This window comes from Sander vitreus, chromosome 15 (genome assembly GCF_031162955.1).
Source record: "Sander vitreus isolate 19-12246 chromosome 15, sanVit1, whole genome shotgun sequence".
NCBI classification, from domain to species: Eukaryota; Metazoa; Chordata; class Actinopteri; order Perciformes; family Percidae; genus Sander; species Sander vitreus.
In genome coordinates, this window is record NC_135869.1 from 15,189,403 (window position 1) to 15,214,110 (window position 24,708).

A 24,708-nucleotide genomic window follows, 5' to 3' on the forward strand; every position below is an offset into this window, starting at 1 on the left:
TGCTACAAACATTTCTGGAGAAAGAAACATGCTGTTTCTCAGACGTGCCTATTGGAAATTTCCAAGAGCTTGTTTTGATCAACTATGTATTGGTTCCTAATGAAAGAGTTGGTCCCCTGATGATGATTCAAATGAGAATATCAAAAGTTCCCCAGCGTTTTGTGCCATAGTATGATGAGTCCTCTGTGAGTAGAGCAAAATGACCTAGCGAGGGTTAACATGAGCAGCGCTGTGTTCCCTCCTCCTGACATTGACTGAGCACACACACACACACATGCTCTCTCTCTCTCACACACACACACACACACACACACACACACACACACACACATACACACACACACACACACTTTCTTCGCTGAGGCCAGCACAGAGCCAGAGAGGAGGGACTGTTTGCAGCTCTGAGAGCCAGCTGTTGTTCGCTCAGAACTGAGTCTATTCTCTCCCTGACTCCTTCGTTCTCCACTGGCCTCATCACTCCATGGGACTCCAGACCTGGCCACCAAGCCAACCGCTCTCCTCTATGGCCTGCCTTGGTGTGGAGACCCCTTCCATCTGCAGGGGTAAATTCAAATCAGGTGCTTTTTCTTTTCATTGTCTAACCTGCATTCTTTTCATTGTTTTATTGGTATGTCTACGTCAAATAGGTGGAGTTTTTTACTTGTGTAAATTTTTTACTGATGCTGGCTGAACTGGCAGGGGGGTTGTAGTGACGTAGACGCAGCCCCAACAGGAAATGACAGGGCAACAGTCATCACAATGACTCATGCCAAGTAGCCTATCATTCTTACAGGAGAGACTATTATGTTCTGATGGATCATAAATCAAAGTTTCTGTAGAAAAACAGTCAGAGTCTGCGAGGGAAAGAATAGGCCTGTTTATACTGCCTATGTTTGGGTATTTTTGGCACTCTGTTGAAACACTATTTTGGTTTCCTGTCACATAATATAAGCGTGAATTCACACATGTAATGTAAGTACAGACCCTGAGCTTCATTTAGATGAAGGGCAATAACCAGATGTGCTGCTGATCAAGATTCTGATCATTATTTGCACATTCTTAAAGTGCCCATATTATGCTCATTTCCAGATTCATAATTGTATTTAGAGGTTTAACCAGAATAGGTTTACATGGTTTAATTAAAAAATAAAACACCATATTTTTGTTGTACTGCACATTGCTGCAGGTCCTCTTTTCACCCTGTGTGTTCAGGTCTCTGTTTTAGCTACAAAGTGAAGCATCGCACTTCTATCCCATCTTTGGTGGGAGTTGCACATGCGCAGTAGCTAGGTAAGGACTACTAGCTAGAAGCTAACGCTGCTTTAGTTAATACCACATCAGCTAGCTGTTTCTCTAACTTCGGTCAGTACAAGGCAGGATTAGCCTGGAGACTTCTTCTAAACAAGGGCGCACTTCCAACTTTGCGTGGAATATCTGCAGACGAGGGACATGTAAGTAGTTCTTTTGTAGATTAGGGTGAACTTGTGTGTATTGTATCAGTGCTTTGCCACTTAGCGGTTAGCCACCTTGTTCTCAATGGCAAAATACTGCTACAACACACACAAGTTCACCCTAATCTACAAAAGAAATTGTATAGAACTACTTACATGTCCCCTGTCTGCAGATATTCCACGCAAAGTTGGAAGTGCGTCCTCGTTTAGAAGAAGTCTCCCGGCTAATCCTGCCTTGTACTGACCGAAGTTTGAGAAACAGCTAGCTGATGTGGTATTAGCTAAAGTGGTTAGCACACACCAAATGTTTCGGCCAATGACGTAGATAGCCCTGCCGATTTTGAACAGCTCATCCGGAAACTGAAGTGAGGATACATTCAGAAACCCGTGTGCATTTGATGAAAAATACCCAGGTCCATGAGTGGTCTTGGGTGCATTTTGAGATAGAAGAGAATGCATAACAACATTCTCATAGCAAAAGTGCATAATACTGGATATGTATACCATGCAAGAAGTAGCAAAGCAAAAGCAAAATGTAAATTCCTTTCTGTAAGGGCCATCATGCAAAAGTTTGCAGGTTTAACATTTCATTTAAATTCCATGTCAATAAGTTATTATTCATGACCTGACTAAATATAACTCTTTAACTAAACCGAGACCAGTTTGCCAACACAGCCTCTGTGGACATGCCCACTCATGGGGAAGGAAACTCATGTTTTCTCATCACTTTGAGTCTTGCTTTATTTTAGGCCCTTTTGCTTTGGGAAAATACCACCCCACCGGGATATAGATATAAATTCAGAAAGCCATTGACTACCCATATCAGCATTTCATGTAGACATTCATTTTCAACTTAGAAAATCCAGTGTTCAACAGCTGCATTTTACCTATACAGTCATTACACAACACTCACCTAATTCTCACTGCTTAAGCCTTGCAGATGCATTTCTGCTTTGTTGAACTGATTTAGGATAAAATGAGTAATGGTAAAGCCTCATCTTTTGCCTGAAGATGGTCTAGTACCGAAACATTGCTTACTATTAAACTTTATATATTTTTTGCAAGTTAGACAGTGTACCGGAGTTTGCTTTGCAAGTTTTGAGCTGCTTCTCCCTCTCTGACGCACATGTCTCAGATTATAGATGTGCGAAGTATTTTTCTGTACTGATTGTTTCATTTAAAAACATGTCAGCTGGTACGTTTATAGACATTTTAAATAATCACAAGCTGATTATACAATACTACAAAAATTGTTTCTTACAATACAAGACAAAGTCTATCAATTCAGTTAAATTCACAGAGACTTTTTGCCCCATTGTAAGTGCAAGTTGTGAAGGTATCATAGGAAAATGCATAAGAATCGGCCACTGCAAACACAAATGCCTTTTTTGATAAACCCATGTAGTCTGTATATTCATAGTTTAGTCTGTCTCTTGTTATAGATACTTCGATCTTTGCTAAAATGGGATTCTGTTTAGAGTCTTTGGTATTTATAACAGTAAAGTCAACATAACCCAGTGTCAGTTTGTTTCTAAACTAAATTTGGCTTTGTCTGGGCAAAGAGTATCTGAAGCCACACCAAACAGATTTTTTTTATTTGTACGGTTTCTAAAAGAAACAACAGAAAAGTCAAATAAAATAAAAGGTCTAATAGGAGACCTCCAGGGAGGATTTGCTGAGAACAACATGGGTCTGAGATTAGAGATTACATCAGTAGACAGGGATTTCAGCAGAGCCTTCTCTCTGTGTTTCTCCACAACCTCTGTTTACGCTCTGCCGGTGAGCAGGAGAGTGGAGCCAGTTTGCATCATGGAGAGGTTAGCCAGGGTTCAGGTTGAACACAAGATGACACAAAGTGAGGAGGACCCCGGGCATTAGGTGTACCCCAATACCAATGCTCAAATGAAACTCTTCATTCTCTTGTGGAGCTGGAAGGCAGCTTTTTGATGTTATTGATATGTAGCATTATGCACTCATAAATTGTCTTGCCTGTGGCATTTATTCCAAGTCACAGTGGATATTAATATTGAGACAAACCAATGGCAATTTGTTACAATCTCCTGGTATGATCTGTCTCAGGCTGACCATAACCCCCCTGGCCTAGGTTTGTAATAGGAAACACAGCAGGCGGGGCAGGCACGCTGTGTTCTCTGCCCCAGAGTTGATGGGCTGCTGTGAGAGTAGACTCGGCCTCCCACCCTTTGCCTCAGCACTTGTCACTCTGTGTTCCTTTGCCCACCAGTGAAAGCCCATGAACGTCCCCTCGGCTCTGCATACAACTGGAGACCCCACCCCCTTAACTACCCCTAAATTTCATGGTTCCCAGGCCTTGTTCTCACAGCTGCCCGGTTTATTTTTGCTAGAGTGAGTCACAGAGGCTTGTTCAGACCCAGCGCCTTTCCCAGGAGAATTGAGCAGGTCTCTGTGTGTGTGTGTGTGTGTGTGTGTGTGTGTGTGTGTGTGTGTGTGTGTGTGTGTGTGTGTGTGTGTGTGTGTGTGTGTGTGTGTGTTTGTGTGTGTTTGTGTGTGTTTGTGTGTGTGTGGGAGTAGCTGTTTCCCCTGAGCCACTGAGTAGCTCTAGCAAAGCCAGCTTCACTTCACTACAGTGGTGATGTTAAGGGACTCATGTACCTCACACCGCTGCCTCATTCGTCACCATCACCCATTCCCTTACTCTTCAAACAACATTTTCTGCACAGAGTGGTGTTATTCTACTGAAATAATATGGCCACGCTCATTGTTTATAAATGTTTAAACTGGGATCTTACTATAGTTTATATTAATGGGAAAATAACACTGAGGACCGCCCAAGTATATGTGGGGCCTGCATGCAAGAGTCCACAATTTCTGCTGGATGATAATCATGTCTTTGATGTGCTACAATAACATAACTGATCACTACTTATCCACTCAAAACAAGATTACATTTTAAAAACAATTTATTAAATAGACACGACTCACTTGGCTTTTGCTTGTGTCATAATCAGTTTTGCTAATTATAGTGACTGCAGCCCAAACATTAATCCCTCTTTTACCTGGTTTTATTCTGTGCTTTAGTTACTTTGTTTGACTTCTCTGTGTATTTGCATGCCACATAGATATTGACTCTCAATGGGAAGGCTCTTGGCCAATCACATTGCACTGTTCAAAAGAAACTGTTATAAAACTTGTGGCAATCTTAACAACCCTAGTTAAAACCATACAGGAAGTGAATAGGATGTCTGTGGTGGTGAACAGGGTTTACGGTTGGGCCTTTGGGCTTGCGTATTAATTGAGAAATAAGAAGTGCTTTGTTTTATTTGAAGTCTTGAAGGTTTCACAGTTAAAGCCAGAGATGGTTGTTAGTTGACTCAGCGGACTTGGCTCTGAATGGTAAAAGTTCAACTCTGACCTCTGTGTCTCTGCACTTTCACAGTCCTCCAGCTCTGTCTGCAGCAGAGGAGAACTCGGGAGCAGCTTGTGGAGCAAGGCATCATGCCGCGTGAGTATTTACATCACACACTAACAAAACTCACACCTTGTGCTTTGAAAAAAAATAAGGTTAATTGAGTAGCATCTATGAAAATTATGACAGTCAAGAAGAAAGTAACCAATATGTCCAGAACCCAGAGTGCCTTTCTTTCTCTTAACTATCCTCTTCTTTTCTCATTACTGACATTATTTTGTTGCTCTCACAAGAATAGGATCAGAGATGAAATTCAACTTTTTCTACATCTAACTCAACCACAAGATCTTTATTAACCAAACTTCTTCATGGCTTTTGGAGGGCATATTTGATGCCAGTAAAACAATGTGACAAAGGCGAGACCCATGTAAATAACATTGTTATTTGTGATTATGCTCTTTTAAGTGTATTCACAGCAACATGTACAGTATTTCTGCTTTAGTTGCATTTAAGCTGATGATATTGGTGCTCATACTGGTCTGTCAAAGGTTATAAAGACTTCACTTGCAATCTTTTGCACATATTAAACAGCTTTATTAGGGGAAGTTTTATGTTATGTATGTATGTATGTAGTCGCATAATTGTATTCATGTAAACATAGCCAATGATGAAAAAAGTGGAGCAGAGGAATATGTGACAGAGTCATGCTAATAGCTAGAAAGGTTGAAAGAAAAAAAGACAAAACGTCTTCTCTTTGTCCTGATCTCTATTGAGAAGCCTCCTGCAGTCAGGCTTTCAGCTCCTCTCTGGCTCCACACAGCCACATGAGTCAACGACTGAGCCTTCAGTGGAGGTCAGTGGCCTAGCCAAGCGTGGCTTGCACACAAACCTCCCAGGCCATTCTCCACTAAAGCACTCTGCTGCTCCCACACTTATAGGCTTATGGTAGGTATGCAGTGAGGTTTAGGTGACGAGCAGGAATGTTTTGCTTCGCTCCTCTGACACACTCCTAGGAACGCCCCCCTGCCAGTGTGTCTTAAGCCAAACAGCGCTGGTCATAGCAGAGGTGACTACTCAGTGTGGGACAGACCCTGCTTTAAGCAAGACAAGTTTATTCTGCTAGATCAAAGAGTAATTCTGCAACAATCTCTCTCCCTCTCTGTCAGTAAAGCCGGTACTTCCTGTTTGACTCCCATGAGCTCCTGCTTATTAATATGACATTCGTGCAAAATGAGATAGACAAAAACATGGAAATAATTATATGAAAGATGAATTACACTGTACTCAAGTCAGTGTGGTAAGTGGCTGTCATATTCAGGGTAACTACTTACAGCATGGTAGAAATTCTGATGACTGATTACTTATGTGCAGTTTATATTGATTTGTGTATTTTCCTCTTGTACTTCAGGCCAATTTATACTGTCCCTCAGTTCACTAAGTGAATTACTAGTCAAACATTTATGTCTAAAGGACATCATGATTAAGTACATTACAGTAGGTATACACTTAGCAGTGTTCATTCTTTAAAGGGGTGTAGCCTTAGTAGTAATATTTTAGGAAGCAACTTTGATAACGTGCTTCCATTAGTCCTAAGTCCATCACAAAGAGTTTTTACAGTAGAAATATTGTGTAGTTCACATTATTCCACTTATGTTGTTACAACTTTGTTGTTTTGGAGATCACTCTTATCAATAGGTGGTTTGCTAATTAAACTCTGTCATAACTGCAAAAGCAACCAAAAGGAAATGTCATTAGGGAATAGCAAGAAGGAGACCTTAAATAAATAGTCTCTTATTTTAAAATGGAAGGAGAACCGATTGCTTCTGTGTGGCAATATGGTATGTTGACCAAGAATAGTTATGGATTTTGTTGATTCACCTTTTCACAGCTCTGAAAACACCTGCTGCCTTTCATGAGCAGATCCGCAGCCTGGAGAGAGCCAGGGTAAGCCTAATGGTATTACACTGCAGCTCATGATTTTATGTATCTAAATCTAGATTATGCCCCCAAAATATATTTAATTTATTTTATGTTTTTAACAGACTGGGAGCTTTTTAAAGCACAAACTCTGCAGCAGACCTGAGCGCTCTGAGCTGGTCCGTATGCACATCCTACAAGGTAATCTTCCTCCTGTGTGTTCTTACTGTGTAATGGCGTCTAGATAACAGAGATGAATAAGGTGCTTATTCATCCAATCGCACTGATTGCCTGTTTAAATTTGTTTTACAAAGTTAGAACCAAATAAATGTCTTTGAGGTTACCAGAAGTTTGTGAGGTCTGGCTGAGCCTGCAGTGAGTCACCCTGACAAAGCAGTTAAGAGGCTGACTGATGCTGGCCTTATCACAGCTAGTGATACACTGTGTATTTATCAGAGACGCAGGCTGAACCCTCCCTGCAGGCCACTCAGATGAAGCTGAAGAGGGCCAGACTGGCTGATGATCTCAATGAGAAGATTGCCCAGCGGCCTGGACCCATGGAGCTAGTGGAGAAGAACATACTGCCTGTAGACTCTGGCGTCGAAGAAGACATAGATGGTAGACACTTATAAATGCCATTATATCCACACTATCAGAAGACCTGAGCCATTGAAAAATAAATGTTTTAGGCCTCTTTGGTGCTATGTTCACCACCAACAGTTCACCACTTACAGTGACAGCCAGAGAGTTAAGTCAAGCCAGCATTGTAGCACATCAGGCACATGTTTTAGCCATTATTGATGTTATTACACCTGTGTAAAGAGAGGCCACACTGAAATATCTCAACAACTGAGTAATGGATTACTATGAAATGTACACACATTCATGGAGGCTGGTGGATGAAGCCTGCTGACTTTGGTGATACCCTGACTTTTCCTCTAGCACCACCATGAAGTTGACATTTCCATTTATTAGTGAAATATCTCAACAACTATTGGATGGATTGCCGTGAAATTTGATACAGATGACCTCACTTTCAAGATGAATTGTAATCACTTTGTCAACTCCTTTTCATCTAACACTAGCATCAGGTCATAATATAAATGTGTCCAACACTTTGGTTTATGATCAAAGACCTGCAAAACCAGTGACATTCCCATTAGCCTCAGCTGTTCTTTGTGTTTGGTGCTAATCAGCAAATGTTAGCATGCTAAACCAAGATGGAGGAACTTGGTAAACATTATACATGCTTAGCATTAGCATGTTAGCTGTAGTTGTAAAATAAAGCCTCACAGAGTATGGCTGTAGACTCTGTCTCTACTGTATTGGCATGTGTACATTCAAGTGATGGCTTCTTTACTGTGTAGTTACTGATAACTCCAGTTTTCCTTTTGTAATCATAAACAGTATACTACTATAGTACTATATGCACAGACAGTGTTGGGAGTAACGTGTTACAAAAGTAACGCAATTACAGTAATGTATTCCTTTTTGCTGTAATGCAGTAATATAACGCATTACTAATTACTAATAGTGGAATTGCTTCGAATGACGCCCCAAAACGCTTGTCTTTTACTGTGAAGATTTACTGTTCAATTTGTTGCAGTTTTACAAACAAGAAAGTGAGCAACTTAAGTCTCACGTTCATCTCAGTAAGCTAGCAAGAGTACACAACAGACAACTTCCGTGTAGGCTACTTCAAAATAAAAGCACTTCCTGTGAAGGTAAAACTAAATTACTGTTAAATAAGGTTGTGTACCTTTTCACATATCAGCTGTAAATCAAGTACTGTAAATAATGTAAATAGTGAGTTTTAATCACACTATAATTGACAATTTCCTTTAGAGTGTTTTAAACTAAACAACATGAATTTCTTATTCAAGAGTATTTTCATTTTCTCCTACTTGCCTATTGTACGTTTTACTTATCTATTTTTATAGCTTTAGTTACTTTGCATATTCATATTAATTATACAAAATATTATGAATAATCTATGATGTATTCGGTGTGTTCCGAGGCACTTTTTTGACCTCAGGGAGCCGACTGATCAGTCTGACTGCCTTTTCTGCCGACGGTCGGCCGTCGGGTTGGTGTGTCAGAGCCTTTAATTGTCAGCAATTCACAAACTTCAATTTGACAAATGCTTTTTTTATTTTTTTTATTTATCCTTTAAGTAAATAATAAGTTGTACTTGCTTATGTTAGATGTTGGCCCCACAGGTGGTGAGGCAAACTGCTCTAAGCCACCAGACATTTACAACTTTGATGAGGACAGCGATGATGCCTTATCACCACAACAGCCTGCCAGCCAAAAATCTCCCCGCTCCACCTCTGCCTCTCCAAGGGAGTCTGGAGGGACTGAGGCCACTTCTCCCATACAGGTACACCAATACCTTGACCTATTACAATTTATAAAATATGAACTGTCAATGTCAACACAAAACTAGCCTTCATGACAAGTAATCTAATCTATCAGAGTTTTAAAATGATACAATTATGTATTTATTTGTATTATTATTATTTTAAATTATTATTTACTTATTTTATTTACTGTATGCACACACAGTGTACTATCCGAGTATAATGTATTTATCATTTGTAGAAACATTTGAATGTTATCAACCTGTTTTGGGTTATATAATTCCAGTTGAGGTGCTTTTCTTTTTCTTGCAGGATGTTGATTAACAGATTCACTGTTTTTACTGAACAGATTATGTGGTGTCTTTCTGTCTCTGCTCCTTCTTAGCACTCGCCACCATCAAACTCACAGTCCATATCAGCTGTAGTCAGCCTTGTATCCACCAGTGAGCAACAAAGCAACCAACAAGCATCTACAACTAAGCCAATCACCACCGGAGTCCCCAATATCACACCGGGGCCGCTTCTTGTGAAGGTGAGCTTCAGTTGTTTTTTAATAGCTCCAAGTTTGACCAAAGTCATGTGAAAGTGTTCATAGTAGGATTATTGATTTTTCTTTAAATGATGAGTTCATTTAAGCAGTTTATATACTGACAGTCTTCTAACGTTTACAACGAGCTGACATGAAATTCACCTCTGGGACTGAGCTCTCTCATTTTATTTTTGTTTTGTTTCCTTTGGAAATGTGACAAGAGATGTGATGTCAGAAGACACAGAGTCTGTGTTTTGTCATACTGAAGTCATATCAGTTTTAGGTTAAACTAAAAGTCAGCATTCAGCCAAGTTAAACGCAGTTCAAAGAACAAGAAGGTTTAAAGTCATTTTCCAAATCCTTTGGCTAAAATCTGTGCCAGCCGCAGTTTGTCTTTAATTATAGTCAAATGACAGACTGGCCTTCCTCATTCAGGTTATGTAAAATGTAGGCCAAACATTAAAGGATGGGAGTGAAGCAAAAACTTTATCATAATCCAGTTATCCTCTGAGCATACAATGAACTCTTCCTTTCTTGGTATACAATAGGAGAATGAGTTTGACAAATTGGAAGGGCGTGTGCTTGCTTATCCCAGCTTGAGTTTCTGGTTTCATAGCTAGAACATGCTGCTCTTATGCCAAGCCGTTTTCATGTGTATCCTGTAACTGCAGGTGGTAAAACAATAAAGGTCACATTTTCCACTACCCGTTTCCTCATCCTGCAGTTCTCCTCGGGTGTCAGAACAATGTTCTACCTTAATGCTTCAAGCTTTAAAAGTCCAGTATCAGTTCCAAGTCTTGCAGTGTTGGCACTGGCAATGCTAACTGTATTCCCTGATAAACTGGACTGAGATCAGTCACAGGGATCAAATATCTTCCAGATGGTCCTCTCAGCTTTTACATGCCCCTATTCTGTGTTGTGTTGTGTTCTGCAGCAAAGCCTGACCAAGCTACCAGGCGATAAAAGCCGCAGCAAAAAAAGCAAAGAACCCAAACCACGGGTGAAAAGGTTAAAGTACCATCAGTACATCCCCCCGGACCAGAAGCAGGAGCACAATGAAGTGCTAATGGACTCCGCTTACGCCCATCTCCTACAGCAGCAGCAGCAGTTCCTGCAGCTTCAGATCTTAAACCAGCAACAGCAGCAGTATAACTACCAGGCCGTCCTGCCTGCCACACTCAAGTATGACTCAATTTAGCACAACAAAAAGGATTTTATAGGCTGATAACTTTGTATTGAGGGCATTACTTAATCTACTGAAACAACTCTAAAGTACAAATGTCCTTTTAAAGTTAAGTAATATGAATATTGAGTGAACTGAATCAAAAGTGTAAACTTAGTTTTACAAAGAGTAATAACACTTTAACCACAGCTGCTGTTTGTCTCAAAAACTTTACATTTCCTGCCCACGGCTTCCTAAACAGAAACTGTTGATTGTGAAAAATGGATAATAGTTTAGATTCCCTCTCAAATCTGTACTCCCTCTTTTATTCCTGCCTTATTACAACAGACCAACAACTGAGGTACAAACCAGCTGTTCCACTGTTCTAAGTGGAAACACTGCGTCTACCCCTGTGCAGCCCCGCCACACGAACCGCAAGCCGGATCATTTACCAGCTAATCTGGATGAGATGAAGGTGACACGTTGCTGCCTGCACACAGTCTGACTATATGCACCTCATGCATGCTGCAGAGGAGAACAAGCTAAATGTTGAGAGGTATTTTATAATAATCTGTTATCTTTTACAGGTTGCTGAACTAAAAATGGAACTAAAACTCAGATCCTTGCCGGTTTCTGGGACTAAGACAGATCTGATAGAAAGGCTAAAGTTGTACCAGGAGAACTCTAGCATCCAGACTGCTACTGCCATTGAGACAACAGCCATCACAGCAGCCTCACAGTCTGAAAACAAAAAGTTATCCCCGCCTGTGTCCCCTATATCCTCCAAGGTGTCCCGTCTGGGCATAGAGGACAGTAGTATGGCAGACAGCCCGACCAAGCTTTCAAATGCTCTTTCTCCAACTCACACTGCTTCCTGTGTGAACTCCCCACAGAGAGCTCCACAGGAGAGGTATCCCACAGAAACAAGGTCCTATGAGAAGGACTCTGAGAAGGACAAACGTCTCCACGAGAAGGAGCGTCAGATTGAGGAGTTGAAGAGGAAGCTGAAGCAGGAGCAGAGGCTGGTGGAGGAGCTGAAGCTGCAGCTGGAGGTAGAGAAGAAGAGTCAGCAAGCAGATTCCCCGCCACAGCTCAGCCCTCTTGCTCCCATCCAGGTCAAAGAGGAAAACAGGACCTTATCAAACTGCTCAGCGTCTTGTGGTTCTCCTGGTGTGCCAGTGTTGGTCAAACAAGAGGATGTGGCAGATCAGAACCACTTAGTTCCTCAAAATCAGTTCATCATCAGCCACCAGACTATTAAGCAGCCTGAAACCTTGCAGCCAATCCCGGCTGGAGCTCAGATCCTACTGCCTGCATCCCATCCTGTCTCAGCAGTCACTATCCAGCTCCCTGCCAACAGCATTAAATTACACACTACTGTTAGCAGCGCAGCCCCAGGCCTCATCCAGACCCCTGGACAGGTGCCACAGAAAATAGAGGCCTCAGCAGCATTACAACAGCAATGTAGCACTCAGACGCAGCCACTGACAAAGGTATAAAAAAAAAAAAAACACTTACGCTTGCACAGGCTGCCTCGGTCCGTCTCTTTATTAGTCATCACTATCAGCTGTGATTTACTAGTAGTTTTGGATTTCTTTAAAATTTGAGTTGTATGCTATCATCCATATGTGTGTGCACCTGAAATCATACATTCTGTTTTCTATGCAGTAAATTTGGGTTAGGTTGCAAATCATACATCTGGTGCAGTGTTTTCGATGGCACTGGCTAATCGCACGACAAGTTTTTTCACATTGTTGACGCTCCATCATGGGTAATGTATCTTTTTTGTTGCCACAGTAATAACAGGCCTCAGCTGGGTGCTGAAATACTTCCCTATTCACATCAAAAGAAGGCTTGTGGAAACTTGGGTTACTGGAGTAGGCGCTGAGTGAAGGCTGACAGTAGTGCCCTGACTGCCCTCTGTCGTCCCTCTACCAGCCAGAATTAGCAACAGAAACCACAACTCAATACTAACTGAGGAGAACACTCGTGAGCTACACTGCATAGTGCTGATAGAGTGCCCCATAAAATTCAACTAAAGTAACATTGTTAAAAAGCAGGGAGTGCAGAACAATCTTCATTTAGGTTGCCCACAATTCCCAGTTGTCCCTCAAAAGACCTTGGTTTCTATAAGTGTTTGTTGCTGTTGTTGTTGTTCTGTGATGGCATAAATGCATTTATTCATGTATGCCTCCATGCTGACCTGTTAAAATTTCTCTGCAGACTTGGAGGATGGGTAGTACAGCACAAAGCTTACTCCACACATGCCCAGTGAGTGGATGTCCTGTGAGAGCCTCCTCTAGCCAAAGTGTTCCTAAAGATCCTTCAATTAAGGTAGAGGATGATCCTTTAGTCTCGCTTACTTTCTCTTTGTTTTTGTTTTGTTTTTCTCTAAAGCACGTAATAACTACTGTTTTAAAAAGTGCTTTGCCCTGGTTTATTTACTTATTTGTACAGTGTCAACGGCATTTGAATGATGGTTTGTATAAGATATATTCTGTTTTTCATTTGGAGTAAGGGACTGTTGTCTTTTCCTATCAACAGTCTTCCTGTACCAGCCAGCCAATTTTGAACTTGCCAAAATTCACAAATCATGTGTCAAAGTGTAAAGACCCGCCCCGCTACGAGGATGCAGTTAAACAGACACGCAGCATGCTAACAGCTGTTCAGGTGACAAATACTGTAAATACACTGTTTAGTACAGTATATCCCTTAAATTGATATTATAGCCACTTTAACATGTACTGGCATTTGTATTTCTCTGCAGGGCCCCACTGCAGCTAGTCAGCAGATGGATGACTTGTTTGATGTGTTAATCGAGAGTGGTGGTGAGAAATACTGCAACTTTTCTTTTATGGCGGCACTGGTCAAATAAGACGTAAAGTAGGCTGCATATGATTATTGGATTCTCATACTGAACTTTCTGTACTTGTTTTTCAGAGATCTCACCCTTCATCAGACAGGATCCTCCCAGCCTGGACAAGCCTCTTCCTGTGACAGCCAGTGTCACCACCCTTCCCATCAACACAGTTTTATCCCGCCCTCCACCCGTGGTTCAAGTGGCCCAGCTGCCTGCAGCACAGCTTAGCCCCTCAGCCAGCTTGGCAACCCTAACCACTGACACCCAGCTGGAAACCCTCCTGGATGGCAGGCTGGGTGCTCACAGCGAGCCACAAACACTGAAGCTGATGGAGGAGCTACACTCACCTGTGGTTACTATGGAGGTGGACTTTAATGAAAACACGTTGCCCTCTGCTTTGAGCTTGAACAGCACCAACATGGACAATATGGATTGGCTGGACCTTACCCTGTCTGTGCCAGCAGAGGGGGTCAACCCTTTGGACATGTCGGCACCAGTGGGTGTCTTCTCCTCTGACTTCCTGGACTCACATGAACTGCACTTGAACTGGGACTGACTGCCAAGGAGAATTTGTACACCTGTCACACAGTTTCAGATAAACTTACTTTTTTATGCAAGGGAGGATGGCTTTTGTGGGAAAATAAGGGATTTTGGAGGTTGGGGCAGCTCTGTTTTACTTTCTGGCCATATAAATCAGCTCAGTAATAATCTAATTGTGCTGCGGCAGTTTAGAAGTACATGCATTGCTTTTCCTTTGAGGTCTTTAAACCCTCTGATTGTACAGGGAGACTTACATAAAGCAGGACTGGTACTGGCAGATTGAGCTGATAGTGGAAGTAGCTTTTTAAATTTCAATCCAATTATGCAACAGATTTGTCATCAATCTGTTCTCATGTTATTGCTTCCTCTTTGTCCTCTGATCATAATGAATGTACAGTGTTATATTGGCCGTGGTAATAACCCAAAAACCAGGAAAATGTCCCAATGCTGGTTTCAGAACTAATGGACAAACAGGGCATGTAGCTGGTGGCTGTTATGTAGTTCACTCCACCCTGTCTTGGAATGATTATCACTATCAAAACAGATTGTAAACACACAACTGCTAAATGTGCCCTGTGTAAATGTAAACTGTGAAGCATAAATCAGACATTTAACTGAATTGAGAGTGTGTATATGATAATATGATAAGAGAACACTGAGTTACCATAGTGTAAAACCAGCCTGACTTTAAACTGTATTTACTACAAAATATTCAATATTGTTCTCAACCAGTTCTGACAACATTTCTAGCACTTTGCAGATCAGCCAAATATTTAATCCTGCATCTCCAGTGTGCATCTGTACACTGTGTAAAACATACTGCACATGCTTTTGTAAGAATCGCAAGCGTCATCTGCTGTGCTCCCTCAATACTGTTTTTAAATGATAAATTGTTCTTGGAACATCATTCAGTGACTCTTAGAGGGTTAGATATTATTGAATTATACTTAGCTTGGTTTTTGTAACAGACATACGTTATATGTACGAATAACAATATCCATAAGTATGAACCACTGCTCATTTCATACTGAAATAACATTCATGCATTACAGTTTATTTGTATTGTAGTGACATCTGCTGGCCACATCCAAATCTAATCAGCTTGAGCAATCAAAGTCTGTGGTCTATCTGTTATTATTTCTTTAGCAAAAGATGATATAAAGAAGAAAAAACTTCAGTGTCAAAGAAATCACTATACACAACATGATGCACCACAGCAGGATAGTTTATTGACAGTGGGGTGGGTGTGTTTGAGCATAAAGGTCTGTTTTATTTTGTTGAATTATTAGGGATTCACTGTCTGCCTCTGCAGGTTATGTGGAGCATTGCCGACAAACTCATCTGAATATTGATGAAATTGTTGTAAAGAAGGACTTAAAAAGAAGACTTTTTATTGTTTTCCTGTCAGAAAATGATTGCCTCATTTGACACTCCAAATTTCACCCTTTAAAAGGGAATTATGTGCTGGAATAAGACATATTTTGTCTTTACTATAGGCTACTAGTATAACTCAACACCAAGAGACATTGCATGCATTGGTTGTAGACCATCTCTTTTGAAACTTTGTCTAAACTGGAGTTTAGCCAACCAAATACCTGCCTCCTCAACCCCTGACCGGCTAAACTTTTTTAAAGATCTCTGGCCATTTCTGGGACCTACAATGTTGAATATTGTTAATTTATAACTTACAACTGGCATTGTCCCCACTAGCTTTAAGACTGATGTGGTTAAACCTATATTCAAATAAACCACAACTTGATCCAGGGTCTCTGAATAATTATCAATCAATATATAACCATTCTTTTCAAAAGTACTAGAAAGAGTTGTCTCAAAAACTTTCGAACCACATATTAAACAGTAATCGTTTCGACCTTACTGCTGTTTTTCACCTTCAAAAAACTTCTGTGGCTGATGCAGAGACCCTTATTCATGCCTCTCTTACATCCAATGTATTATAAATTATTCTTTAATTACTACAGGCCTTGTGTAGCTGTTACAGTTATCCTTCTGGCCAGTCGGTCTCAGTCTCAATTAATCTATTAAGCTAAGTAGTGCTATAGTTCATTTGTCCTGCCGAAGAGGATACGCTACGGAAACTACTGCATCTCTCTAACCCTGTTTGTCTGTTGTCCCACAAGCACATGCATATCCAAGCTGTGCGCCGCTTTCTCACTCTCTTTCTTTTTCACTCTCTTTCTTTTTCACTCTAACCTCTCCTCCTTGTCCTCTCTTTTCACTCAGGCTTCTCTGTTTTGGACCATGGGCTGTCCTGGGACCTCTCTCCCTCCCCTGGCTGTCGGTGCCTCATTTCAGATGTTGTGGATATGGATCTTCATCCTCCAGGAGATTCAGCTTCTCCTATTGTCTCTCACTATGCCCTGTGTGCATATTGTCCTCATCTCTCTCTCCCTGCTGTTTTCTTTCATTTTTTTAGTTAGTTAGTTCTTCCAAGTTATTTTTGGTAAGTTTTACCTTATCCAAATCAAGGGTCTAAGGATAGAGGGTGCCATGCTGTACAGATTGTGAATCCCCTGAGGCATATTTGTGATTTGTGATATTGGGCTATATAAATGAAATTGACTTGACTTTAAATGCCATGTTTTACACATGGTATTTATGTTACCTTTGATAAAAAAAAAAATATAGCAGTAGTTTTGAAAACATAGAGATTATTTAGGATTTCACAGTTGACCTACCGTATGACCATCCCCAGTATGCCATCAACCCTTTAGTGGTTGAAATTTAACAAATATACAAAGAAAGGCTTTAATTGTGTATTTCAGTTGAACAAACAGCTCACTGCATTTGTAAGCCTTAATAGAGAACTGAATGTTTACATGATTTCAATCATTTTACAGATTTGAAGAACTACAGTATATTTGAGTCATATAGATCAGATTTTCTATTTCACTGAAATATCAATTTAAATATACAGATGCATCCTAATATAATATACATCTACATACAGGCAGACTATATTAGTTAACACCACATTTTCCTTCTGACGTGCTCCATTAAAACCAAAGTCGATTAGGATGATCGTGAACGCAAACAGATAAACTCTGCAAGGGAGGGAGTCAGCCATGCTGCTGAAATACTTTACCATTAGGTCAATTTCTGACGCTCTTTCAGTCTGAGCTTCAAGTTCTCACCAGCTTCTTTTCACTCAGAGCTTTTTAATAGTTCTGATAAACGCTCGGCACTTAGGACATTTGTGTGTGGTAGATTTGAACTTATCGAGACAGAAGGGAATGAGGCAACAACCAGCCACGCAGCTGCAAAAGAAGGAACAGGAACAACATTAAATGTGGAAACATATGCCAGTGACTGTAACATCAACTGCACAAATACAAACAGGCCCAACAAGGTGTGATTGTATTCTCATGCAAATATTTCACCAGGATGGATGGAAAGGTTTCATACCCAATCAAAGCTGTCATAAAACACACCAGCCAGGTGATACTGCTGACAGAGGTAAAAGTCTCTGTTATGATGAACTGCCGACACTCTGGACACTGTGTCCTGCATGGACGATGTGGAAGCCTTTCCACATCCAGAATCACTGAAGGGGCTGTTAAGAACAGGAAGACTCAGTTTTCAATTTCAGTCACAATTTCACAGTTCACCAACTTGCCCTAAAACAGCATAAATGCATTATTGTTCTTTTGTTGGCTGTGTAAGCACCAAAGTCCAGCAAACGTGAAATGGCATATGACCTGCACTCCAGTTAATGAATGAGGAACTTGATCAGTGCAAAAAATGTTTGCACTGATGAAGCTTAAAAAATGCTACATTGATAAAGGACTGTGACAGCACTGTGACTTGGTGCATATCTTGTACCAAGTCTGAATAGGTAAAATGAGCATTTGTGCGTTACCGACTCACCAGGGATAGCAGGTGGAGGCTCAACATAGAAAATGTTGAAGCCAGGAACACTAGTCGTCTGAATGGAGGTGAAACTGACCTCTAACAAAGAAGAAAAAAAGTGGTTACAAAACCAAAGTAGGATGGCGCAATGATTTGCTATGGTACAGTAAATGTGGACTTGCCTTTCTTGCTATTTTTCACTTTGGCATTGAGGATGCTCTCAAGGCTATTTTGGAGCTCTGCCTTCTTTTCTGTTAGTTGTTTCAGTTTGCTATCAATGCTGTCAATCTCATGCTGTTTTGAGACTGCCTCCTCTGGTAGAAGAAAAGAGACAGCAGAGGCAAATATACTGTATAATATGCAAAAGACAAGGTAGCTTATTTATTGTCATTTTGCAAATATCTGTCTCAATTTCTTGAATAAGTCACCTGTTTGTCCATATCCAGCACGATTCCTCAACTCTTGAAATATGGACTGAATTTGTTTCCTTTCCAGAAGTTGTTGTCTCTTGAGGGAAATATATTTCAACTCTGTAGATATTTTCTTCAGCTCACAGTCTGAAGAAGTCATGGTAGATGCTAAAAAGACACAGGGAATTGTTGGATTGTTTTTATCCTATCTGATATTCTATTTACTGTATGTTTATACTTGTTTGGTGTGCAAAATGTTCCATACTGTAAATTAAAGCAGAAATAGGAATGTAGTGTATGTACATAGAATACATATACATTGTTGTGATGCCTTCAGTCATCCATTTATAGCTGAAGAATTTTGATAAAACAGTGAGTGGATGGTCAACAAAGTTGTTGTGTATCTCTGAAATGCCATCAAAGGTTGACTGAGACAAAAAAGTGCCCAATCACTGTCCACTGTACCTTTACTACATTTCACATTGAGTCCTAGATTAAATTCATACTTTAAAAAGACATTTAAGGTGGTTATACAATATACTATACTATTTTAATATTAAGTCAAACACTGTCTTTCCTGCAACAAAAAGACAGTTGAAAAAACTAATTCTGGTTTGAGCAAGCAATGGTACCAACAATAACACAAAAATATTAAAATAATTAACTTGTAGATAAAAAACTGAAATTAGTTTTCAAAGCAACACAAATCTTAAGCTCATAACTCATAATGATACTGTGTCATAACATGACTCAAACATATTAACTACTTAACTACATTAAGTCCCCACTAAACTGTATTAAAGAGAATATTAAATTAAAGAGAAACCATACGTATTACCGTATGTCCTCAGCTGCTCCCAGTGTATCCTCTACAGGTAACATTCAAACTAGGTCAACAAGGGCATGTTGTGTTAACATCTACCAGGAAATATTCAAATCGTCGGATTACAACTGCCCTCTCTGGAAAATGTTGCATAATGCTCTTTTTAAGATTCAGATAAATCACACGAAAGCAAAATACTGAAATATATATTTTAATGTTTGCAAACAACTATACAAGATCACTGCCAATTGGCAGTAAAACAGGGGCTAAACATCTCGTACTCCAGATATCTTATTTACATGTAGCCTCTTTGAGAAGCATGCTCAGTTTGTAATGTGTACAAAAATATGTCAAAACTGCCCCAAAACACTTAAAGTAAAACAAGTCATACAATCATGACTACTTTGTAAATGTAATTTCAAGTTTTTCGAGGCAGGTAGCACCAGTACACACTCCAGGAACTGGTGTTTTTTTCCTTATGACATTTCACTTTTTCCTGAGTCTCTTCATGAACGTCACTTCATCTCTGTTCCTGATCCCGTAGCTAAAGATATAAAGAAATGCAAACAGTCAAACAGTGCTGATGATAACAGCATCACAAGTGAAGGAGGTGATTATGTTATGCACTTACTCTTTGAGCCTCATCTTGTCATCTTCAAGCTTTTCCCCTTGAAATACTAAATGATAAGTTCTCCAAACATATCTCCTGTAAAAGAAAGAAAGCTTGCGTCAGCTATTTACTTATACACTATTAGTAGAGTGTAGACCCTGCTCACCCCAGCGTCACTTCGCTGTTCAGCTTTTAAATATTACAAAAATAAGGTCACAGATTATGTAACCTTTGCTTCACAGTCTTGACAAAACTGCGGCAACAGCAATTCTCTCTTATTATTACATTTGCTTATTTTATTTATTTATATTTTGCAGCAATATATGGATGGGGGGGTTGGGGGGGCTGGGGGGGCATAACATATTGTAACAAATTATATGTTTGGCCATTTTTTCAATTTTAAAACCCCTTGATGTTCATGTGTCTGTGAGTGTATCTACCAGCTGACATGTTTCACTCCGCCTTCACGTTGTTGTTTCAGCTCCATGAATCTGCGAATGGCCTTCTTCAGGTCAAGGACAGTGGCATTTTGGACCACCACTATGGCTTAGGGAGGAATTTTTTTTAAATAATGGTTAATATATTATTTAAATAAAATAAATTAATAAAAATACAACTACAAGTTGTTTGTACTTTTCACTTACGCATAATCTCGCCATCTGCTTTTAAAACCCTCACAGTCATCGCCTGGCCATACTCCAAAGCAATCTGAGAATTGACTTCCTCCAGAGTCACCTAAAGACAAAGATGATCAGGTTTCATGAAAATGTACTTCTTTAATCTATCAGTGCAGATTCTAACAAATGCAATTCACAATTCAAACACAGTTTGCCCAGTAACCAACAGAATGACACTCAGCCATGGTGTTGTACTGTAAATAAAAAGGTTAACCTGTAAAACAATGGTTAACTTTGAACTTTAGTTTAGCAAATGAAACAGTCATTCAATCAATTGATTGGTCGATAGACAATTGTCAACAATTTTGATAATTAAGTAATCATTCTCACCTTCGGGTCTGGGAGTTTGTAAATAGGAATTCTGAACTATTATCTGGCATTTTTATACACTAAATGATGTATCCATTAATCAAAAACAACAGACTAATCACTAATAAAAAAAAATAATAATAATAATAGCCCAAAATGCAACCAATTACAATAAGTTAAAAAGGAATTGGTTTTTCTTTCTGTACTTTTAAGACCCTATTCTGAAAGTTACATCTGTTTAATAGAACTTACTATAATGTATTCGCTTAAATTATTTATTTTTTTTAAACATTCTGCAAAGAAAGTCTATAGCTCTATCAGACAGACATGAGATGAGGGGAGTCATCTTAGACTTTGAGGTTTGTTTTGGCTCTGACATTCACTGTGAAGCGTGGGAACTTAATTTAACCAAGCAAATCTAAATCAGATAAATGGAATTGCAACTGGTACACTTAAGTTAAGTTGAGCTATATCTTAAAAAACGATTCAAGAAAACAGGATATTCAATCAGGAGTATAAATGTACTGCAGGTAAATGTGATATTTCTGTGTTTTAATAGTAACTATTTTACAAAATATCGTTATGACATGTTGCTTTTACATCACAGGATATAAAGTGTCAGATCAAATCAAACCAACCTGAATTGGCAGATCACAAAGTAAAGGGTCCTGCACAAGTTGAGCAAGTCCCTCCTCGAAAATATCCAGGATCTCTGAGTGAGGAAGAGCCTCCTCGTCTTCCTCATCTGCGTCTATAGCTGCCATCTCTGTCAGGTTCTCGTTTTCCACCTCTTCAACCTTTACAGACAGTGCTCCTCCATCAGTGTCCTGACTCAGCTCCTCCATCATCGGGCATTCAACAAACAGCAGCCCGGAGGGTAATGTTAAAACTACTAAAATAAACTAAATAAAAAGACTATGCATTTACTTTGAGACTCAGATTTAACAAATACAGCTGACAAAATGTTTAACTGGAAACGCCATGAAGTAAACAAAAAATGTGTACAGTAAATATACCGAACCGGAAGGCAACTGTAGCTCAGGACAAATGGTTCCCCTATGTGGATGTACATTCAGACATCACTTTAGTACAACCAAAGAGGTGGTACAACAGCCCAAAGTTTAGGTCATTCGATGTTATTCGTTAGTGATAGTATTTTTGGATGTGGTCATTAAATTAATATAAACAACCACTTTTTCTCTTTATATTTCGTTTCCCACCGATTGATAAAAAGAGTAGCACCTGCTTTCATCCGCCACTTCCGCTGCTCCATATGCACCAAACTGAGTACGACCGACACTGAGTCTTAAACAGTTTGCTAGCTGGGTAAAATAGAGTACTCATATTGAGTTAGTTGTTTTAGTTTGTAGCCGTTAGCTACATATCTCGGGTAACATGCTTCTTTTTTGTCCAACTTGCGGAAATGTTTTAATTGTTGAGGAAGGACAGAAGTGCATGAGATTCGCCTGCAACACCTGTCCGTATGTACACAACATCACAAGAAAGGTGATATGTTGAGATTAAATCTCGGCGCACATTTTGTCACGTCGACGTTTTGTTTTAAATCAGTGTTACTGTCTACGCTTTGTATTTCAGAGAAAGACGATGCTACCCCTGTAGTTTGCATTTGACTATAGTCTTTGTGTTTGACTTAATTCTCTTTTCTAAAGGTAAACAGCAGAAAGTATCCCAAGCTGAAAGAGGTGGATGATGTTCTTGGTGGCGCTGCAGCTTGGGAAAACGTGGACTCAACTGCTGGTAAGTAACATTAAAAACAACGTATGGTGTAGACTTCAGTTTATTACTGTGTCAAAGGCTAGTAATCCTGGGTCTCTTGATACATTTGAAGCAAGAGTCAACTCCAAAACCCTCCATTGTGCCTGTACTGTATGTTATTATTCAGAAAGTTGCACTGGTGCTCACTCAATGTCGCCCTACCGTCTATGCTAAACACCCTTGGCACAATTTGTTGTGCTACAAAATTATGTTTATATTTTTCTGAGATCTATACAGTATTTTCCAATTGACACTGAAGTAATAAGCAAATTGTGTTTCAAGGTCCCATGACATGCTGCTTTTTGGATGCTTTTATATAGGCCTCAGTGGTCCCCTAATACTGTATCTGAAGTCTTTTCCCCGAAATCCAGCCTTGGTGCAGAATTACAGCCACTAGAGCCAGTCCCATAATACGCTTTACTTAGGATGTGCAATTTCTGTGTCTGTAGCTTTAAATGCTATTAAGGAGGAGAGGGGGGCAAGGTGGAGGGGGGGGTGTGGCCTTGACCAACTGCCATGCTTCGCTTGTTTTCAAGCCATGATGTCTCTCTCTTTCTCATGGGTGGGCCAAATTCTCTGGGCGGGCAAAGCAGAGAAAGGGGAGGTAACCTTCCTCCTTATGACCTCATAAGGAGGAGATTCCAGATCGGCCCATCTGAGCTTTCATTTTCTCAAAGAGCAGGATACCCAGAGCTTGGTTTACATCTATCGCCATTTCTAGCCACTGGGGGACCATAGACAGGCTGGGGGAACTCACATTAATGTTAAAAAACCTCAAAGTGAAATTTTCATGCCATGGGACTTTTTAAGAGATGTGTGCACGTCGGTCTGCTATTAAATTATGTGAAAGTTTTCATGATTCACGCAGATATGACATTAGGTGTGTCTTGCAGTATATTGCAGAATCACCTGTGTTGCCATGCTATCATCATCATCATGGGCAACATGTTGTAATAACCTTTTTAAATTCATCATTTTATTTAACAATCGCTGGATTCAGGGTGTCATTTTATTTTCAGCATTAAGTTAAACTCACGTTCAACACTAATCTCATATTTTATGAATTTAAACCCCCTAAAAATTAGTTGAGATCCTCCATCATGTTTTAAATGTAAAATGTTTATTTTAACTATTAGTTGTATGGATGATTGTTCAAAACTTGAAGCATAAAATGTTAAATTCTGATCAAATATTTCTCACTATTGCAAACACTAATGCCAAAAGGGGTGTGCATTATTCTGCATGCACTGTTTCAGTTTAACATAACTTAAAAAAGAGAAAAGAAAATCAAATTATTTCTATTTAGGATCATTTTGTAGCATACACAGAATGTAAAGTCTATAGTAGCACATCAAATTGTACAATTTTTTTCACAGCACTTACTCACTCTTCATGTAGCGCTCTGTATTATTACTTTCTAGTAAAATCTTAGCACCAATTAATCACTCAGATTCCTTGAATGTCTGTTATGCTTGGCAAATCTTTACTAGAATAAATAAAGGCTATGCACGCACACAGATTTTGATTTGTTTTTCTTGGAGATGATTCTTGTATTAATTTGAGTTTTTACACCTGTATTGTCTAATGCATAATCTTTTTCAAAGTATAACCAAATATGGCCAATTCCAGGATGTCTTTTGTTTCCAAACTGACATTTACTACTTGTTGTGTTTACAGAAACTTGTCCCAAGTGTGGGCATCTTCGGGCATATTTCATGCAGATTCAGACCAGATCAGCTGATGAACCTATGACAACTTTCTACAAATGCTGCAATGCTCAGTGTGGACACCGATGGAGAGACTGAAACCTTTGCACTTTGAAAATTGTAATGTATTTAATGCTTATGGCAAAGATACTCCCATCATGTAGTTAGTAGTAGGGGTAGTTATGGGTGTTCTGTGCAGTTTCTTTTCTCTGCATAGGCCCAGCTGAAGAAACTTGAATTTCTTTGTGTTTGCAGATTATATTTACATACAGTATTAACTTTGCAGGCATAGTTCCAAAAAACATTAAAATAAGTTTCAAGGAAAA

The 24,708-nt window shown here is 39.7% G+C and overlaps 4 protein-coding genes across 10 annotated transcripts; 2 read left to right on the forward strand and 2 right to left on the reverse strand.

Annotated features, from left to right (window-relative positions):
• Positions 1 to 284: 284 nt before the first annotated feature.
• On the forward strand, positions 285 to 15,968 carry mrtfbb (myocardin related transcription factor Bb). Of its 5 annotated transcripts, none has more exons than XM_078269525.1 (14): positions 285 to 578; positions 4,867 to 4,932; positions 6,725 to 6,780; positions 6,879 to 6,954; positions 7,210 to 7,371; positions 8,958 to 9,133; positions 9,499 to 9,645; positions 10,577 to 10,824; positions 11,153 to 11,279; positions 11,392 to 12,297; positions 13,028 to 13,138; positions 13,349 to 13,474; positions 13,572 to 13,632; positions 13,745 to 15,968. In XM_078269525.1, exons 1-14 carry the CDS (start codon positions 482 to 484, stop codon positions 14,218 to 14,220), a joined length of 2,835 nt encoding a protein of 944 aa, XP_078125651.1. In that variant the 5' UTR covers positions 285 to 481; the 3' UTR covers positions 14,221 to 15,968. The 5 variants fall into 5 exon arrangements, with proteins under 5 accessions (XP_078125651.1, XP_078125653.1, XP_078125652.1 ...); XM_078269527.1 differs by having other exon boundaries at positions 8,973 to 9,133; XM_078269526.1 differs by having other exon boundaries at positions 285 to 563.
• Positions 15,969 to 16,964: 996 nt separating this feature from the next.
• Positions 16,965 to 19,373, reverse strand: LOC144530102 (uncharacterized). Of its 2 annotated transcripts, none has more exons than XM_078269530.1 (6): positions 19,320 to 19,373; positions 18,500 to 18,649; positions 18,254 to 18,385; positions 18,090 to 18,170; positions 17,628 to 17,775; positions 16,965 to 17,479 (listed from the first exon to the last, which is right to left on the reverse strand). In XM_078269530.1, the coding sequence occupies exons 2-6, from the start codon at positions 18,639 to 18,641 to the stop codon at positions 17,371 to 17,373; spliced, it is 612 nt and encodes a 203-aa protein (XP_078125656.1). In that variant the 5' UTR covers positions 18,642 to 18,649; positions 19,320 to 19,373; the 3' UTR covers positions 16,965 to 17,370. The 2 variants fall into 2 exon arrangements, with proteins under 2 accessions (XP_078125656.1, XP_078125657.1); XM_078269531.1 differs by having other exon boundaries at positions 19,313 to 19,357.
• Positions 19,374 to 19,499: 126 nt separating this feature from the next.
• Positions 19,500 to 21,923, reverse strand: snrnp25 (small nuclear ribonucleoprotein 25). 2 transcript variants are annotated; one of them, XM_078270251.1, is made up of 5 exons: positions 21,539 to 21,921; positions 20,559 to 20,649; positions 20,355 to 20,460; positions 19,936 to 20,010; positions 19,500 to 19,848 (listed from the first exon to the last, which is right to left on the reverse strand). In XM_078270251.1, the coding sequence occupies exons 1-5, from the start codon at positions 21,746 to 21,748 to the stop codon at positions 19,791 to 19,793; spliced, it is 540 nt and encodes a 179-aa protein (XP_078126377.1). In that variant the 5' UTR covers positions 21,749 to 21,921; the 3' UTR covers positions 19,500 to 19,790. The 2 variants fall into 2 exon arrangements, with proteins under 2 accessions (XP_078126377.1, XP_078126378.1); XM_078270252.1 differs by having other exon boundaries at positions 19,833 to 19,848; positions 20,363 to 20,460; positions 21,539 to 21,923.
• Positions 21,924 to 22,142: 219 nt separating this feature from the next.
• On the forward strand, positions 22,143 to 24,708 carry polr3k (polymerase (RNA) III (DNA directed) polypeptide K). The gene is made up of 3 exons (XM_078270253.1): positions 22,143 to 22,406; positions 22,571 to 22,658; positions 24,354 to 24,708. The coding sequence occupies exons 1-3, from the start codon at positions 22,296 to 22,298 to the stop codon at positions 24,479 to 24,481; spliced, it is 327 nt and encodes a 108-aa protein (XP_078126379.1). The 5' UTR covers positions 22,143 to 22,295; the 3' UTR covers positions 24,482 to 24,708.

Bases quoted from the DNA above. Each gene is read 5' to 3' on its own strand.
- polr3k (XM_078270253.1), top strand. From the start codon at position 22,296: ATGCTTCTTTTTTGTCCAACTTGCGGAAATGTTTTAATTGTTGAGGAA. The intron at 22,407-22,570 runs GTGATATGTTGA...TCTTTTCTAAAG, and splicing joins TACACAACATCACAAGAAAG to GTAAACAGCAGAAAGTATCC. The intron at 22,659-24,353 runs GTAAGTAACATT...TTGTGTTTACAG, and splicing joins AAACGTGGACTCAACTGCTG to AAACTTGTCCCAAGTGTGGG.
- snrnp25 (XM_078270251.1), bottom strand. From the start codon at position 21,748: ATGATGGAGGAGCTGAGTCAGGACACTGATGGAGGAGCACTGTCTGTA. The intron at 20,461-20,558 runs GTAAGTGAAAAG...TTCCTCCCTAAG, and splicing joins AGCAGATGGCGAGATTATGC to CCATAGTGGTGGTCCAAAAT. The intron at 19,849-19,935 runs GTAAGTGCATAA...TTATATCTTTAG, and splicing joins GACAAGATGAGGCTCAAAGA to CTACGGGATCAGGAACAGAG.
- mrtfbb (XM_078269525.1), top strand. From the start codon at position 482: ATGGGACTCCAGACCTGGCCACCAAGCCAACCGCTCTCCTCTATGGCC. The intron at 9,134-9,498 runs GTACACCAATAC...GCTCCTTCTTAG, and splicing joins AGGCCACTTCTCCCATACAG to CACTCGCCACCATCAAACTC. The intron at 13,139-13,348 runs GTAGAGGATGAT...TCCTATCAACAG, and splicing joins CTAAAGATCCTTCAATTAAG to TCTTCCTGTACCAGCCAGCC.
- LOC144530102 (XM_078269530.1), bottom strand. From the start codon at position 18,641: ATGACTTCTTCAGACTGTGAGCTGAAGAAAATATCTACAGAGTTGAAA. The intron at 18,386-18,499 runs GTGACTTATTCA...TTCTTCTACCAG, and splicing joins TGCTGGATATGGACAAACAG to AGGAGGCAGTCTCAAAACAG. The intron at 17,776-18,089 runs GTGAGTCGGTAA...TGTTCTTAACAG, and splicing joins GCCTCCACCTGCTATCCCTG to CCCCTTCAGTGATTCTGGAT.